This window comes from Venturia canescens, chromosome 7 (assembly GCF_019457755.1).
Source record: "Venturia canescens isolate UGA chromosome 7, ASM1945775v1, whole genome shotgun sequence".
In the NCBI taxonomy this organism is placed as follows: Eukaryota; Metazoa; Arthropoda; class Insecta; order Hymenoptera; family Ichneumonidae; genus Venturia; species Venturia canescens.
The window spans coordinates 1,813,430-1,831,570 of record NC_057427.1 but is presented as its reverse complement, the minus strand read 5'-3'; the positions used below and the strand labels follow the sequence as shown (position 1 = coordinate 1,831,570).

General features: G+C 41.9%; 1 protein-coding gene across 16 annotated transcripts in view; it reads left to right on the top strand.

The window, feature by feature from the left end:
• The window catches only part of sei (seizure), a 63,793-nt gene that overhangs the window by 37,724 nt on the left and 7,928 nt on the right, over positions 1 to 18,141 (top strand). For 10 of the 16 annotated variants that reach the window (XM_043422813.1, XM_043422801.1, XM_043422808.1 and 7 more), the window contains 11 exons: positions 6,154 to 6,397; positions 6,507 to 6,688; positions 9,091 to 9,111; positions 13,285 to 13,439; positions 13,766 to 13,886; positions 14,027 to 14,147; positions 14,588 to 14,897; positions 15,535 to 15,871; positions 16,079 to 16,266; positions 16,596 to 16,720; positions 17,644 to 17,739. In XM_043422813.1, the coding sequence (XP_043278748.1) occupies positions 6,154 to 6,397; positions 6,507 to 6,688; positions 9,091 to 9,111; positions 13,285 to 13,439; positions 13,766 to 13,886; positions 14,027 to 14,147; positions 14,588 to 14,897; positions 15,535 to 15,871; positions 16,079 to 16,266; positions 16,596 to 16,720; positions 17,644 to 17,739 (1,900 nt within the window). The remainder of the gene's footprint in view (positions 1 to 6,153; positions 6,398 to 6,506; positions 6,689 to 9,090; positions 9,112 to 13,284; positions 13,440 to 13,765; positions 13,887 to 14,026; positions 14,148 to 14,587; positions 14,898 to 15,534; positions 15,872 to 16,078; positions 16,267 to 16,595; positions 16,721 to 17,643; positions 17,740 to 18,141) is intronic. The other 6 variants (XM_043422804.1, XM_043422812.1, XM_043422816.1 and 3 more) reach the window with 2 other exon arrangements.

Genomic DNA, 18,141 nt, shown 5'->3' with positions numbered 1-18,141 from the left:
AATAGTATCAACCGAGACTGACACTGAGAAAGTTTATCAATTACTAAACCGATATACATCGCTTCGAGAATTAAAGGAAAATCTTTTTTCTATCGTCGTTGATTTTAAATCGTTTCATTGCTCCGATACAACGCGCTGTTTGTACGAATTTATTGATAGTTCGTTTGAAATACGTATACATACGCACGACCTTAAGACCCGACAACCCGAAACACTGTCGACCGAGACTCCATCCACTAACTTTAATTAAAATACAAGGAATTCAAAGTACGAAAGGGAAAAGCAGGACAAAGGAGATTCAAACAATCGCGAATGAAGGAAGCTTCGTTCTTAATCGAGGAAGCACAGGCAGCACGAACGTTTGTCCGGAATATCGGAATGAGAATTCGGAATAAGTAACCCAACTGTCTTTCAGCGTGGTTATTCTTGCGCCACGAATTATTTCTATAAGGAGTTTAAGAATTTTTTGTACTCGAACGTAAAGCCGACGATTTTTGGCGATCCTGCACAAATAAATAAACGTCACAAAGGAGTAATAAATTTAAAAGGGAGGAGCGGAAGAAGGAGGCGAGCAGACGAAAAGAAATCTTTCAAAATTAATCCTTACGAAGCGAAGCTGTCGAAGCACGAGATCGAGAAAGCAGGAGGGGGGGCGGCTGCCGGTTGGCCGAAAGTGCCAATCGTAAAGAGATCGAGTGTAAAGGAGGTGTTCGTTGTGGAGGAGGCGGAGGAGCGCGAGCTGGAGGATACGGGGGAGGATTTCGAGGGGGAAGAAGCGGAAGTGATTGCGTTGAATAATGTAAGAGAATCGGGACGAACGATTGAGGAAGTAAAGCGAAACGATCGTTCGAGAAACGATCGTTTGCCACCGCCAGTGGTGATAAGAAGAAAGCGAATACTGCCAAGAGCCTCCAGTCGTTTTCACGTCTCGGATACGTCGGTCGACTCGTTGAGATCGGCGGAGAATCGTAGCGGTGTTTTTCAACGATCGTCGACGTGCGATCACGCCGGTGGCAACGAGGCGAGGGAGGAAAGCGGAGGGAGGGATGAGAATTCGGGGTACGATTCGGGAGGGGTTGGACTGTTTGCTTCGCTGACGAGAGGAACGCGTTGGTCGAGAGCTGGTAAAGCCATTAATTCGAGTTCTTCGGACGATCGGAGTAGATCGTCGACCGATACGAGAGGTGAGGATCGTTATCGTTGTCCAGGAAGTGGAATATCCTCGGAGTTGAACGAGGAGAGTGAGAGCAGGTCGGAGGAGCGGGACGGTTTGATAGTCGACACGAGATCGACGCCGAGCCTGTGCGGCAACGGCGGCTTCTTCTTCATCGGTACTTCCGGTAGACGAAAGAGGCCCCGTACGTTCGGCGGCAGTTTGAAGTTTCGTGCCAAAACGAGATCGACCGTTTCGCCGACTTCTTCCTCCTCGACCTCGTCCATCGGCTCGTTCGCTTCGCCCTCCTTACCGCTGACCAATAGGAGGTTCAACCCTGGCAGGAAAAGCCTCACCGGGAGCGTAGCACCCCTCACCGAGCTCGAGGAAGCCCGCGACAGTTACGTCGAAGAGGAAATCGAGTCTGGCACGACGATAGAAAACTCGAGCGTCGTTTGGTCTCGGAGATCGGTCACTCTGCCGATCGCCAGGGAGCCAAAGACCGGGCTCGAAGACCAACGTCGCTTCAAAGCTTCGCAAACAATCGAGAGACCCCCCAACGCTCGAGAGCACCTTTCCGTCGAGCAAGAAGACGACGAACGCTTGAAAAAATCTTCCTCCACGGCCAACACCTTCGTACCTAATACCATGACATGCATCAAGTCTCCTCGAGCCATGTCGGAACACCTCCTAGGACAAATGGACGTCCTGGAGAACGTTCAATCTCCCAGTGTCGCGCTCGCGACCGCAGCTGTCGCCGTTTCCACTACTCTACCAACCGCCAATGCTACGCCCAGTGTTCTTTTGCCTCACGGCGTTAAAAGCAGCTCTCTCAGGGATCACGAGAGACACGGCATCGATAGAACAATGCCGGAAGTGCCGAGGCAACGTTGGAGCAGCGTTAGAGTCAAGGGTGGCAGTACCAAGAGCCTTCTGCTCGAAAACGGTGGCCCCCAAGCTCAGGCACTCAAGGGTACCACCATCACAAAAGAGGTATTCGTACTGCAAAGCACTTTGCTTCAACTCCATCATTGTTCTTTTTTTTTTTCTCGTATTTTTATCGCCGACCGTTCGATATCGATTTCTTCCATCTCACATTCGAGAGTTCGTTCAATCTTCGTTTTGTGAGTCGCAGTTTCGTCGCGTATCCCGACTACACGCCCATGCGTGGATCCATGTAAATTCCGTAATCATTAAAACGTGACGAAAACATTTTTGAATGTCGAGTCGCTACCGCGGTTTTAAACGCGAAGGAAATGTGAACGGTGATCGATTTAGTCACGAACTCAAACTCGAATCGTCGTTCTAACATAATTATTATAAAATTATAATCGTTGCACAGTTTCTCGTCGTTGTTGACGGGCAATAAAAGTCTCGAATAATCGGGCATCCACGAGGGTCGAGTACGTGTAATCGTCTCCGTCGTCTTTATCGATCCCGCGGTAGCATATCCCCGGGAGCTCATGAATTCTCGTAATGCAGCATTCATCGAAAAATGTGAATCGAATGTGCGACAGGTCTCTGTAGCAACGTCCTTGACACAGCTTTATTTTTACGAAAAACTCGAGCGCGAACGCTCTCCAAACGTTTTTCGTTCTCTTGTTTGCTCGTCCAGGCTGGAAGGCGAGAAAAAAAAAGTGGAAAACGATGTAAACAAGGCTTTTTTCATCTGCCAACGATCTTGACACGTTTTTTCGTCGCTTTCTCTCGCATTTCTCGCACCGACATCTCGAGAAGATACGCACGAAGCTTTGGAGCTTTCTCTCCCACTGGCGCTGCTGCAGCTCTTTCTCTCTCTCCAGCTAAACTACACCCATACGTTCCTCCTCTCTCGTTAAGTATCCGTGTGAAAAGCTCCTATTTTTGGAACGTTACTTCCCTCTGCCTCGGTGCATTCTTCGCATCTTTCGCTCCGTTACGCCGCTCGCGTGTACCAAAAAATTCGTGAATCTTTTCCTTCCCACGTAATCCGCGTAGGTTTTCATCGAATTTTTAAAAATAAATTACGATCAACGGATCGTAGCTGAAAGAGGAAAACTCGATTTGGTGGCCCCCCGTTTCGAACCTTTTCGACCGTTCCAAAATACGATAAAAGCGCGTACTTTTATTTCAGTTCAATTATGAAACAAACACAGAGAAAGCTGCTACATCGCTGTTAGTCGCGCCGATTATTTCATCAATCTGGAGATTCTTCAAAAATATTCGTCGATTCACGTTTTTTCTGTATCCAAAAAAAGATTTCTCGACCCGGTGAAGGAGCGCGGAAGTGCCTTGGTTCGTTGTAACTCGTGATTTCATAGGTCGAGTCTGCTGCCGCCACCGCCGCCGCCGCGAACGTGAAAGACCACGAGAGACGAGAACAAGTTAAAAGACAACGCGAGAGTCTGTTTGGGTTTATCGTACGCTCGGCGCCTTTCGGGGCCCCTCTTCACTCCACCTTCAATACCCGCGCGCACGTTTCCAACATTCTCAGTCTGATCTCGTCGGGCTGTGACTACTGCCGCGGCGGGCAATTGCGCGCTCGCGCTCCTCGTGCGTCTTTTCATACAAACACCGACGACCTTTTCACGTAGACCAGGCCACGGAGCACACAGATTTATAAATAAACTTAAACACCGCAACAGCCGGACTGTAAACCAAACGAATTTTATATTTCGCTCATTACTTCCATTTCTATGAAATGCATTTGAAATTAGTCGTTAAAATGTCTGTGGCAAACGTATTTCGTTCGTATTTCGGTGAAGGAATAATGAAAAGATCGAATTTCGGTTCGACCCTGTCCACGGTGAGAGAGATTCGCTACGGATTTATCAAAAGATGCTCGCATTTTCCAAGCTTCACACCCCATTCGATGAATTCTTTCGGGAATTTTATCCCGTGTCCAGTGCACGTCTCGGTTCTGGATCGAAATAAAGCCTTAAAGATTCGTTCAAACTTTTCGTATCGTGATAACTAATCATTAGACGCCATTGAAAATCCGAACGGTCCTCGAGTTTACTGTCAAAACAAAAATCTTTTCGCGTGTGCTCATCGGTCTGTGCGAGCGCGCGAGATCCACGCGACTTGTTTATTTGAACGGCCTGGGATAATCGAACTTGCGTAACTCCGCTGTGAGTCGAACGCGGTCCAGAAGAGTTGTTTTTTCGGCGGAGTAGCTCCACGAAGTTTTGCTTTCTGTACATTCGAAACTAAAGCACAAACGAGCATTTCCCGGGCATTGAAATAGTGAGAATCTTTTACAATGGCACGAACGAGTTTCATCGATTTCATTGATTTTTCCGTAACAATAAATTCGCAGTGAAATGACCGTAAGATAGTCCCTGAAAAATGTGGGTTCGTTTGATATATAAATTGATAAAGAAACACGTAGGTGGATTAAACGGGTGACTTATAGAGGCCAGTGGCTCGTCCGATCGAACGATAACGAAAGCGCGCAATCGATAAAGAGCTTCCGAGCTTCGATATCGCATGCATCTCGTGCGAGGACTCGTGGAAAATTGCATTTCGACCTCTCGACCTCCCTCCGCGTTGCTGCGTCTGTGTCTGTGCTATTAGCAGCGAGATTAAGCACTTCCGGCTCCTTCCTTTCTCACGGAATCCTCGCCTGCTCGAAGCAAAACTTGCTGAGAAGCGTCTTTGCGCACGTGTGCATGCTCGAAAAGGGGAGCACAGTTATTGACAAGGTGCCAGCAGCGACAGGAACGGAAAGCTGAGTTTTTCTGTAGCGAAATAAGTCCGTTCTTTGGCTAAAATAGAGTTGAACTATCCAGACGAAATAAAAAATGAATGGAATGCTTGAGAAGCTTTGTGGAATGTACGTTGGACAGTTTCGTAGCTGGTAATCCAAGTCCCGATAAAGTTAAAAGGGTAACGAGCAACGGTGCGAATGAGCCAAGTGATAAAGATGCAAAAAAATAATAATTTATCGCACGGAGCAATGGCGAGGATTCGTAACGAAATTTCTCGAATATTCAGGAAACTCGAGGCTTTTCGCGCCAGGAAAGTTGGGAAAGCTCGTTAACGAGCCGCGCACAAAGTTTCTCGGCAATTTCGAGTTTCCAATCGATAGTTTTCTCAAGCCGTCCGCGAGCGCGCGGGCCCAATAAAAAAGTACACTTTTAGTTCTATCGTACTTGAACCGCCCCAGGAATGTGATTTTTCTTCTGTTTATGACAAGTCGATAGTGTAAAGAGAATCGTGCCAACGGCTACGAGGCGGATCGTCACAATTGCCACTATACATAGAACGATGAATAAGGAAAACGTGCGATTTGCCCCGATGGCCCCGTTCCCTACAACGCTGCTGCCAAGCCTCTAGCCCCCTATGCTAAGCTCGAACTACCCTCGACACTAACACACATGCGGTCATCGTAGAGAGAGAGAGAGAGAGAGAGAGAGAGAGAGAGAGAGAGAGAGAGAGAGAGAGAGAGAGAGAGAGTAGAAAGCAAAAGGTGCACATATGCAGGGTAGAAAGAGTATCGAGGGTGAAAGGAAAACAGACGGAGGGTGCGCCCTGACCTACGTCCTCATTCGCGCCACCGTTATTCTCTTGTCCTCCATTGGATATAAACACTCTTTACGATCCTGGCCGAGCAGTACAAGACGGACCGCCGGTCGGTCAGGTCCGCGGCGGATTATTTCAGCGAGAAAAATTCCAATTTCTTTCCTACGAATTGTAATTGAACAGTGCGTTTACGCTGTTGACCGAATGAACAAGCGCGTTTCGTTCAAATGGCACCGATTAAAGTGACGGCAAATGGCAGATAATAATTCTCTGGTGCACCAGGACACGAAGCGATTTTCCGCTCGAGAGGTCGGAAATTTGATGAAAAGAAAACGTCATGAAAAGTAGCGGTTCGTTACGGGGATCGATCCGAAGGGACGATTCCACGTGAAGAAACAAAAAAAAAATGAATTGCATTGAAAAATGTTCTGTTTTGTGCTCGAAGCATATTCTACGTGTTTTCCTCACTTTTTTTCATCCCTTTATTCCTCTCGCAGGTACTGTCTCTCGGTGCGGACGTTCTACCCGAGTACAAGCTACAATCACCTCGGATACACAAATGGACTATACTACATTATTCGCCTTTCAAGGCGGCCTGGGACTGGTTAATATTACTCCTAGTTATGTACACAGCAATATTTACACCTTACGTCGCTGCTTTTTTACTATCGGATCCAGACTACAACAGCCGGAAGGCCAAAAAGTACAGCGACGATACGATCGTCATTATCGATTTTATAGGTGAGTTTAATAATAATTCATTGAACATATGTCGGTGATTGGAATGCTCATAAAACGTTATTTTCCCTGTGTCTTTTGTCATCAACCCGAAACATTATTCCGTGCACAGTCGACGTGACATTCATCGTGGACATAATTATAAACTTTCGTACCACCTTCGTAAACAACAACGACGAGGTGGTTTCCCGTCCGATGAAGATAGCCGTCCATTACTTGAAGGGATGGTTCATCATCGATCTGGTGGCTGCCATACCCTTTGATCTCTTACTTTATGGCTCCAATACGGACGAGGTAAGAACGAAATTCGATCGACGATTCGACCGATCTTTGCCTCTCTCTCTCTCTCTCTCTCTCACTCTCTCTCTTTCTCCTCTAACTCTCTCCATCTTTTCTGCTCCTCCTCGTTCCTTCGTCTGCCGAAAACTAAATGAATTTCCGGATTCCAAAACCCTGCACTATTAGTCCGGAGGGAATCTACACTATGGCAGGGGGTTGTGAAAAATCATGGCACCTCAAAGGTCCTCCCAACATTTTCAATTCATTACTATACTCGTGTCATTCAATACGAAGGCATTGAAAGGACTATTGATTCGTTGCTTCGTGACCTATTTATCTCTCTCATTATGAAATATTGATCAACTTCACTGTTGAGCCTACTAATCTTCAGTCAAATAATGATTAATTCAGTCATAACACTGTCGTAGACTGACAGCTCGAATTAACAAAATTTGAGTAATTCAACGACTTGAATATTTCGCTCAATACGATCAGCCAATTTCGTGCTGCGTTACAGAAACGAAGGATTCTCACCACATGATTTTTCACACCACCCTGCACTGTATGCCTAATACTATGATAATTAATATCCATATATACATATATATATATATATATATCTATACATATAACTATTACCTGTTAGACGTAAATCGTTGTCGTCGTTTTATCGGTGAAAATGTTCGGCAATGGGCCCGATTACTATATTTTTTTTTCTATGTATGTATTTCGGGTACACGCGCCGCAAGGGCCGCAGAGAAATGATACTATGTGTCTATCAATATAATAGTCGTCTTTATATTATACCCGATTCACGCTTGGTTATCAACAACTATTGTTCTTCTTCCTATTCTTCCTCTTCTTCTTCTGATTCTTCTGATTCTTCTCTTCCTTCTTCTTCTTCTTCTTCTTCTTCTTCTACTTCACCAAACATTTTTCAACCTACGCCCATTCCGGCCTTTTTCCTCGCATTTTTCCATCGTCTCGAACTCAAAGTGACGATCCTTTGCGAATGTAAATGCATATGCATAGGTAATGTACGTCCATTGGAGAAACTCGGGCAAAGTGAGACAGTTGAGAAAAGCGAGACGAGATGAATGAACCGATAAACGAAGCTCCGAGACTCGAAGTGGGAATTCTCGTTTCTTCATTCTCCGTTCGTACATTCGTTTTGGTGATGCTCGGTAAATGATTAATTGAGTGATGGAAAATGCAATAATTTGACGAATCGTTTATTATAGTGGAACGAAAAATTCAGTCACTTCTTGCTATTTCGTTCTGGTTTCTCTTATACGTATGTTATATATGAATATGGATTTATGTGTGTCTTTGTCCAACTTTCTTCGGTGTTGTGGATGATTTTTGTACGCGAGGATTTATGATTCACGGTATTTGATTTTTTTCTTTTCGCGCTCTCTCTCCTCGCGCGCACTGCGTGTTTACGAGTTGTTAAATGCAATGAAAAAAAGAAAAACAGAAAATTTTGAAGTAAAAAATGGCCGCGCGTGTTGGAATCCATTTCCTTGTGCCCTTGAGCAACGATTTTTTCAAAATTTTCATTGTACTGATCGTACAGAAGCTCAATTACAGTATTGATCGAGTTGTTTCGCGATAATTCGAGTGGATTTTTTTGATCCTGACGAGTCGGGAGGGGAGCTGAAACGTTAAACTGCCAAACACAGAGCCTCGGGCTCGCCGTTCATCGACGTTTTCTTATTCTTATTTTTCTTCATTTGTATAAAAATCAACAAATGACAAATTGATCGGACGAGTTTGGTTGAAACGTTGAAAATAAATAGTTTCGTTACCTCTGACGTTGACTGTTGTCGAAACGAACGATCCCCGATCTATTTATCGTGAGCCCCCACTCGTTTCTTTATTTCCAATCTCCCCTTCATTTCTTTCTTCTTTTCGATAAAAACTCGGGACCTACGATAGAACCGCCTCGTTTTTGTCGATGGGATTCCCCTTGCCTCGGGCAGGTTCACAGGCGAGAGAGAGAGCGAGATCGAAGTACGAAAGGTAGATAGAGCATGAGATAGAGAGGAAGAAAGAGAGAAAGAAAGAGAGAAAAGGGGTGCGACAGAGCGAGCGAAAGAGAGGGAGAGCGAGAGAGAAAAAGGGGGGGGGGGGAGGAGGAGCGCGAGTTTGACGATAAAGTTTCTCGTGTTAATGATTCCTTCGTTGAAACATGTTTATGTAAAATGATGAATGCCGCGTAAGATCTAGTCACGGATGCACGTTGAATGATTGCGGGACGAGCGTGAGCGTGGTCTGTTAGAAAAAGTCCAATAAATACCGATTAATGGAACAAAAATTGTTGAAAAGTAGAAGAAAAAACAAAAAAAATCAAGAAAAAAAAACACCAAATGACACCGAGACGAATGAGATTTAACTCCAGTTTCACGTTTCCGTAGCTCGGCTTGGACAAGGATGAGGTTAGTTGACACACAAAAAGCCTGAAGTTTTTTTTTCTCTCCAACGCAGATTTGGACCATTTAATGCCGATCTCGTATTTTTGTTTTCTCATTATATATCTACTGTTTTTTATAAAACCGTATACTCAAAAACAAAAGAAAATGAAAAAAAAATATATATATATATTACCACAATCTTATACCGTCACCAAACAAACTTTTTTCTTTCATGTTTACGCTTTATCACACTCGACACCGTTCTCTCAACTCTTTATATATCTATTATTATTATATATTATATTCATCATACATCAGTACATATTTACGTATATTATATATATATATACACACACAAACACACATATATATTTAATATATTCTATTTTTAATATCGTATTTGCATAAATCTATCGACATCGAGTACGCACGGCATAATCGTTCAAGTGTCCTCGAACAAGCGAGAAATATAATCCGAGAAATATTGATTTTTAATTTTGTGGATCGTTATTATTTGTCCGACAGTTTCCGGCTTTCTGTCTATTTTTCTTGCATCACCTCGGGAAACTTTCCATTTTGTTCGCCAAAGGGAGAATCTATGAGTCGAGAATTGATTATTCGTAAACGAGGATGGTTTTTGAAAATGAAATGATTGTCGAGTTGGAATTCGTTGCTGGATGCGAATTGTCGAAAAGAACGTTTTCACTGAATCTTTCCTGTTATATATCCTAGTCGCAATATTCAGTGTAAGAGTGTTTGAAAATTTTTTTTGATTGCTCGGTTGCAACAGAGCGGAGAGTTCGTTGAATTTAACGTCCGCTTACGTAAACTACGACTCGGGATATAAAACTTTTGACAAATGTGATATCGCTAAAAAGTTTGTGGAAGCTAAGGGATGTGAATGCGGAGGAGAGCGAGTTTGGTGAAAAAACGTGAGAGTGCTTGAGAAATGACGTGTGTGTGGGAGTAAGGAATGAGGGACCTCAAAGAAACGGGCTGAAGGGGGCTGGCTAAGAGAAAGAACGTAAGAGTGCAAAAGAACGGCTGAGTGCGGGTTCGATACGAATAATGTCGATAAAACCACCTGTTAAACTCTCGGACGGGTCTACATGTGTGATAAAGATTTTCGCTTTATTCCTGCTGCTGCTGGTTAAATTGACATCGCGATACGCGTTCGTTTGTAAACGTAATTACATCGGAAACTTTCAATGATTAAACCGGGGTGGAGAGAATCGCTGGGGATATGATGTTTAAAGAAAAAAATGATTGTTCAATGGCGAAAAAAATGAAGGAACAAAATAGGCATTGATTCAGAGTTTTTTTTTTTTTTTTTAATTATAAAATGGAAAGTAGCGACCAGCTGTCGATTGAAAAGTCAGAAAAAGCAAATTCGATTCCCATCGTGGTTCAGGCCATCACCGATTTCATTGACGCCAACATCACACCCATCGATACACGCGCACACTCACTCACACAGTACTGCAATGGTGTAAGGAACGAAGAAAAAATAATGCTTCGTCACCATGAGCAAAAAGGTTTACACCGATGACACAGATGCTCATTTTTAAACTGCACTTTTTTGTGTGTCTTCGAATATTTTTCACACGCGCACCTTTTGCGATTTTTCACTATCACTTACGAATCTCTGTACATGTATGTTTTCACGTAAGTGACTAGAGAAGAGGTTTTTGGGGATTTTTTCATGCAAATCATCGGATTTTTTGACACAAATGTCTGTTGGATTTGTGACCGGATCGAACGATCAAGTAATTCACTTTAAGCGATTTTTCGAGTAAATCTTCGCACGTTGCTCCAAATTTTGACACTTTTAAGAAGAACGTACTTCGGAGATATTTCATTCGACTCAAAGATCTTCTGCAATCACGAAATCTCAGAATTTCATAAAAATCCACCATGAAAAAACCAAAAGTTGTAAACCCTTCACGATTTTTTGCATTCTCGTTCAATCGTTCGAGCTCCAATAATTTCATAGTGTATATATAAATATCGGCATCCATATTTACAATAAAAATAGAATATTTTAGAACTTTGATATACCAAAACGGCTATTTTTTCACCCGAATTTTTCAACGAAAATTCAATTCATTCAGAAGTGACTATCGACAGTGCCCTCATTATCAAATATATATTGACAACACACGATTTAGAAATTCATACATTCATCGAAATTCTCAAAAAAAAAAAAAATATACATCCTTGAGACAAGCCACACTCACTCTCACTCGACATCATCAGAACGGGCATTAAAAGGTACAACATAACGCGAACTACATAATAAATCATATCCACTATTTTATTTGACAAAATATACAAAATGAGATTGATGATTTGATCGAGCCTTTTGTTATGTTGACTATTTATTTTTTTTTGTATATCGACGAAATATTTGAGTAATTCCCCTTTCTATTGAAACCTCATTCCTTTTTATTTCGTTGAATTTTTTGTGTTTTTTCGAATGGATTACATTATATGATTATTGATCGGATGCGAATCTTTTCGTTGAGAAGCATTAAAATAATAATTAGTGAATCTTTGCTTACGCGTTCGCAAGCTTCGCAGACGTACAGTTATCGTTGTTTTCGTTTATTTATTAAAAAAAAAAAGAAAAACACGTTCAATCTTATACCGCCGATCGAGGTTTCGATTTGCGATGAACATTTGAATGGACAAAGAATTGAAATTGGAATAAAAAAAAAAAAAAAAACAAAACAAGAAAACAAAAACGAAAAAAGAATAAAATCGCGGGTAAAGAGAATAAAGAAGAAAACAAACGAAAAATAAATCGATCAATCGCTTTTGGGTGCGCTTTGTCTCTCTTCTTTCAATCCCTTCGTATAACGACTATGTGAAATTCATTTGATTATTGTAATCTGTGTGTTTCGCTATCGTTCAAATCGTATTTAGCATCATAATTAGCAAATTGTAATTATACTTTTAATATCGATAAACCGTTGTTTCTCTTTTTCTTCATTATCGATTTTAGCGATGCATGCGAAGACCTTTTTAATAAACGGCTAAATCTCTCTTCATTCTCGCGCAACCTCGAGTTCGTATTTCCATGCAACCCTTTGACTTTGCCGAGTTTTTCGTAGTATATTGTTTTACGTGTTTATATTTTAGCCGTTTTGAGAGAAGCTTATTTCGTGTACGAAACAAAGTCAAAGGGCTCGCAGGCTCTTGTACCTTTAACGTTCCGTTTCCTCATTAGTATTTCGAATCTGATATTTCGTCATCCCTCGCCTCGCTCTCATTTATCTATTTTTGTCTCGATTACTGGTAACGAGGAAAATCTTCTTTCCGATCAGAATCCGGATGATAAAAATGGATCGAGAAACGGATTTTTTTTCAATCGCACTCTTTCAATTCTACCGGCCATTTGTTTACCAATTAAAAGAGAAACGTTAAGCCTCTCGTTGTCTCGTAACATCTTCGATTGATTACCGAGCTGCGCGCAACGAGATTAACCCTCGGAGAAAGCTCTATGACGCAAAGACCATCCGGTTTAATTTGGAAGAGCTGAGTGTTCTCGTAGAGTTGAAATTTTCGTTGAATGTTGTAGAGCTTTTTTGCTTCGTAGAAATATCATTTCGTAGAGCTTTCACTCGATTGGGGATGTTATGAAAAAAAAAAAAAAAAAAAAAAAGAAACGACGCTTGTGATTTGCTTGCACCCTTTAGCCATGTGATTTTTAGAACAAACGAATGTTCCTATAATTATCAAATAGAATAATATTCGGACAAATAATATTGACTGTGGGGACATAAATTATTCAGCCCTCGCAGGACCCTGTCGATGTCTCGAAATACATCGAAATTGAAAATTCCATTTTCCGAGCTTTCGCACACTTCCTTGCGAGGGCCCTAAAGTACAAACGATTGCCTCACTTTACAGCTAACTGCTTTTCTTCGTTACCGATAATCAAAATTATTGTCCTAGGCCTAAATTTGCTTCCCGAGTGTCCTTCGTCTTGCTATAGCTAATCAACTCTCTCGAAATAGTCTCTCGACCTTTCTAACGATCCATTCAAATGTCATCGTGAGCCATTGCACTGAGATTAATCGCACGAGATCTCACAGGGAGACCATCTCGAGAGGGATTTTTCGCCTATTAAGCCTTTTTATATATTTTTTTAACCTACGTACACGTCGAGAGAGGAAAAAATATGCTGTATTTCAGACAACGACCCTCATGGGCCTATTGAAGACAGCTCGACTCCTCCGTTTGGTCAGAGTCGCTAGAAAAATCGACAGGTACAGCGAGTACGGAGCTGCCGTTCTTCTGCTACTGATGGCTACTTTTGCCCTCATTGCACATTGGATGGCGTGTGTTTGGTAAGGTCGAACGTTCTAATCGATTTGGCTCATTTGACAGTGAAAAACTGCAGGGACGATTCGCCATGAATTTTGCTTCTGTGTTCGAATGAAAACCCTCAAAAATTGAAAATATTTCGATTCAATGGAGATGAGAATTTTCATGAAAATCGACAAAACTCATCAATTTTTCGTTACTCACGTTACGAAAAAATAATCTGCAAGTAGAATTGTGATGAATTTTATTTGTCAGCTCCACGGAATCAAAGTTCGGCGACCGATGCGAGCTGAATTTCCACATTTTTATGCTCACACTATTTTTGCTTTCATGTTTGTTTGTCTCAAAGGTACGCGATAGGGCACGCTGAGAGGCCGGGTCTCAAGAGTAAAGTAGGCTGGCTCGACATCCTCGCGAACGATACCCACCAATTTTATTATCACAACAACACAGGAGGGCCGAGTATAAAGGTACGTGAAACCAAAAACAAAATAACCGAACAATCAAACTTCAAATTATTGTTTCGAGCTTTGACAACATTCTCGGTTCTCATTCCGAAATGTAAATTCCGAAAACTTTTCATCCTAATTACTTTGATACTGTTTCACAGAGTCGTTACATCACCGCACTGTATTTCACATTCAGCAGCCTGACATCCGTGGGCTTTGGTAACGTGGCCCCGAACACGGACGCTGAAAAAATATTCACTATAATCGTCATGCTCATCGGATGTAAGTTTCGCGATCGTCGTTTCGTTTATTCGTCGAGTTATTGTTTCTAATGATAAAAAGTTCAGGAGACTTTTAACTTTGAAAATATTCACTAGCAATGTCCCGTGTTCCTCGATATTTTCAAACGATTTTTTTGTATTTTTATCCTATTTTTATCCAAATGAATCATCATTGATGAGAGTCAACTGAGAATCAGACAATCATTTCGAATCATCGTCTCTGACGTTCGTCATACTCATTAGGATGGTCACTTATGAAGAAAAAACTAGTAAAAGTAATCAATCAAATGCTCTAACGTTATCAGTAATCATGAAAACCATAAGTTGTGCAGAAAAAAATTGAAAAGATGATCAATCGATAGTTTTAACGCTCTCGACAGTCATGGAAATGATGAATTATGAAAAAAATGAATAACTGTGAAAAAAAACGAATTATTTCAGCTCTCATGTACGCGAGTATATTCGGTAACGTTTCCGCGATAATACAGAGGCTTTACAGCGGTACAGCGAGGTATCACACGCAAATGTTGCGCGTTCGTGAATTCATAAGGTTTCATCAGATACCGAATCCACTGAGACAGCGTCTCGAGGAATACTTTCAGCACGCCTGGACTTACACGAATGGTATCGATATGAACAGCGTGCTAAAGGGCTTTCCCGAGTGCTTGCAGGCCGACATATGCCTACATTTGAACAGAACGCTGCTCAACAATTGTAAAGCCTTTGAAAAAGCGAGTCCTGGATGTCTTAGGTGAGAATCCAGACAACAAAACCCCAAAAATAATCGCAGCATTGATTATTTAGCAGCACGAAACGAAGCATTTTATAAACGAACTGCTTATGCCGATGATTTTTTGCCGCTCCAATCGCTTTTGCGTTTTTCAATATTTTTCTTTCATGTACCTTCATTAAAGTGGGAAGAGGCGAGAATTCAAATGAGGAATTTTGTCATTTAATGAATGCCCATTCGATAGGGAATCGATGACGTCAAATTGCACGGCGATCAGTCAATATTTTTTTTTGCCACAGATTGCAGGAAATATCGAATAAATTGAGGCTTCGTGTACGGAAAAAAAATTGATCATTGTTGTCGATACAACGCGTCGAATAATTGCAGCAATTTTGTATTATTTTTCGCAAATATCGCTTTTTTCAAGGAGACTTGTTGCTGCTCTATTTAAACGGCGCTTTTTCCAGCACGGATTTTCATTTAATTTTGTTGCTGTATCAACACGTCACGATGAAATAATTCGCTACTGCTTTGTTTGGAATTGCAAATATTTGAGTTCGTGATCGATGCGCGCTTTCAGATCCTTTATTCGTAAAGGTTAATGAAATAAGGTATTTTTTTCTGATTTGAAACCGCACCATCATTTCATGACCACCAGAGCGCTCTCCTTAAAATTCAAAACGACACACGCCCCACCTGGCGACACCCTCGTACATCGCGGCGACGTTTTGACCTCGCTGTACTTCATATCGCGCGGGAGCATCGAGATTTTGAAGAACGACATCGTCATGGCTATTCTCAATCCACCGGACATTTTCGGCGAAAATCCCTGCGAATACTCGACCGTTGGAAAATCGTCGTGCAACGTCAGAGCCTTGACGTACTGCGATCTTCACAAAATTCACCGGGACGATCTGCTCGACGTTTTGGCACTTTATCCCGAATTTCACAGCCATTTTATCGAGAATCTCGAAATCACGTTCAACATGCGAGACGTGAGTAATAAATCGTTGTGTTCGAAAATGAATGAAATTCTGATATTTTTTTTTTTCAATTTGGACATGTCTAAATGCAGGTGCAATAGCAACGAAGGTTTTGCTCTCAAGAATAAAGATAAATAACTTATTTTTCGATTTCATGAATCGAGTAACTGCGGAACAATTGATTTGAATAATCGCTTATGGGACTTTTGATAAATTCAGGAAGAGCAAGCCGGGGTCGATCCAATTTCTGCGAGGTTCCCCGTCAGCACGCCAACGGACGTAGACGTTGACGCGAGGAGATTCGCATTCCGTCCACCGAGATGCCGATACGGACCAGGCGGGCTTCCAAATACGAATCTCGTTCCCACGGGTCGCCAGGAATCGATCCAGGACGACCAAGATGACTAGTGAGTTTCATCGAGCTCGTTCCCACGTTCGTTCTCAGAAACGAATAAAAAATTCACGAATCAGGAATGTTCTGCTGATGCGTTTCGAGCTGTGAGCTTTGTTTAGTTCCAGCTACGGTTTTGAGTCTTTTCCGAACGATTTTGCAAAAGGAAAACCGGCCAATTGCGTTCGGGAAACGAAAAACTGGAACTTTTCAATCGTTCGACGACTCGTTTGAATTTCATTTCGATAAAAAACTTTCGGTTATGAGCGCGGCTGTAAAATAAGGTTGAAAAGAAACGGAAGGAGTTGGAGCTTCTTAAATGAGACGTTGAACATTTCTGTATAGTGACAAGGGCAGCGGGCACGGAATTCTCGAGTTCAGTACTGACAAAGCGGGACAGGATGTCACGCCGCTCAATCTTGAATTTGATGAACCGAAGCAACGAAGCTCGACCCTCAATTCTATTACGGGTGAGTCGATCTTTTATTTTATTTCCTTTTCAATCACTTTTCCCGCCGTTTTTTTTCTCTTCAGACAATTTTATTTTTCTCTCTTCTTCATAACTTCCGGCCGATATCACGCTCCAGGAATAGCATTCAATCGATTTTTCTCCCTTCGTCAAATAATGAAATCGCCGATATTTTCTTCATGCGATGTTTGTGCATTTGAAATGAAAGTTTTTGTGCTCGTTGCTCCATCGAATCCTTCCAATAATCTCGATGGAAATCATCGACCGTGTGTAGTGTTCATTCGACGTGGATTTGTGATCATGAGGAATGCGATTTTCTGCACGATTTTTTTTTTTTTTTTTCATGCCTTCGATAACTATCCAAATATAACTTTTCCAGCAGCACGTATCGATACTTTTTGGCTCCTTTTTTCCTTATTTTACTTCAAGCTCGTGTGTTGTGTAACTCGATTATTATCCTACCGCACTTTCCCGCATTCTCGCACGTTATCGACTAATTGTATCGCAACATGAAAAAGGACATTCGAGCAAAGTGAAGTTTCTCAAGAAGCGAGGTGCTCGCGTGCGATTCGCCTCAATCTTGAGTGACAATTATTTCACATATTATGTCGAAATGAAAAACTTTGAAAATTCAATCCAAATTGCAACAGCGATCGAATGCTTCTTTCAATATTATTTCAAAAATCCATTTTTACAGAGCTCATTGATAAAAAAAACAAAAAACTTTTTGCGTCGACGAAGCTTATCTCGCTATTTGGGACCGGAACAGAGCGTTGTCGAGCGTAACGAACGTCCTTTTTTCAATGTACAGCTTGTGTCTATCGCAAGTAAACCCTTTGGGTCCGAAAAAAGAAAATCGTGAAAGAAGCAAAAAAGAAAAGCTCCCAGCGGTTCGTTTAACACCTTGAAAACCTGGTTGTTCAGGCATGCTAACCCATCTCAAGCGCAGCATACCGGATCTCCGTCAGCACAAGATTCATCTCCAGCCGCTAACGAGTCACGACTACCTCGCTAAGCAGAGTAAGTATTTTATTTGTACTGAGTAAGCGCACAAAGAGAAACAAGAAAGAAAAGAAATGAAAAGCGTACGAACGGGCTAAGAGCAAACGATAAGAAATACGCACAGTATGAAAATACCAAAATGGAGTTGAGCGTCGATGGCGGAAGGAATCACCGGAAGTTCGTCTCCTTTCTCTCTCTTGCACACAGATTTATTTCATTATTTGAACGAATTCACTCACACTCGCTACAACAAAAATACATGTTTGATGTGCCTGACCATTGAAACAAAAAAAATCCGAAAAAATGGGAATCAAACTCCAGACTCATTGACACACTGTTCCAAATACGAATGCAATATATTTATGAATTTGGATGATTGTTCGATAAGAATTGTTTGCACGTTCGACTCCTAATCTTGAT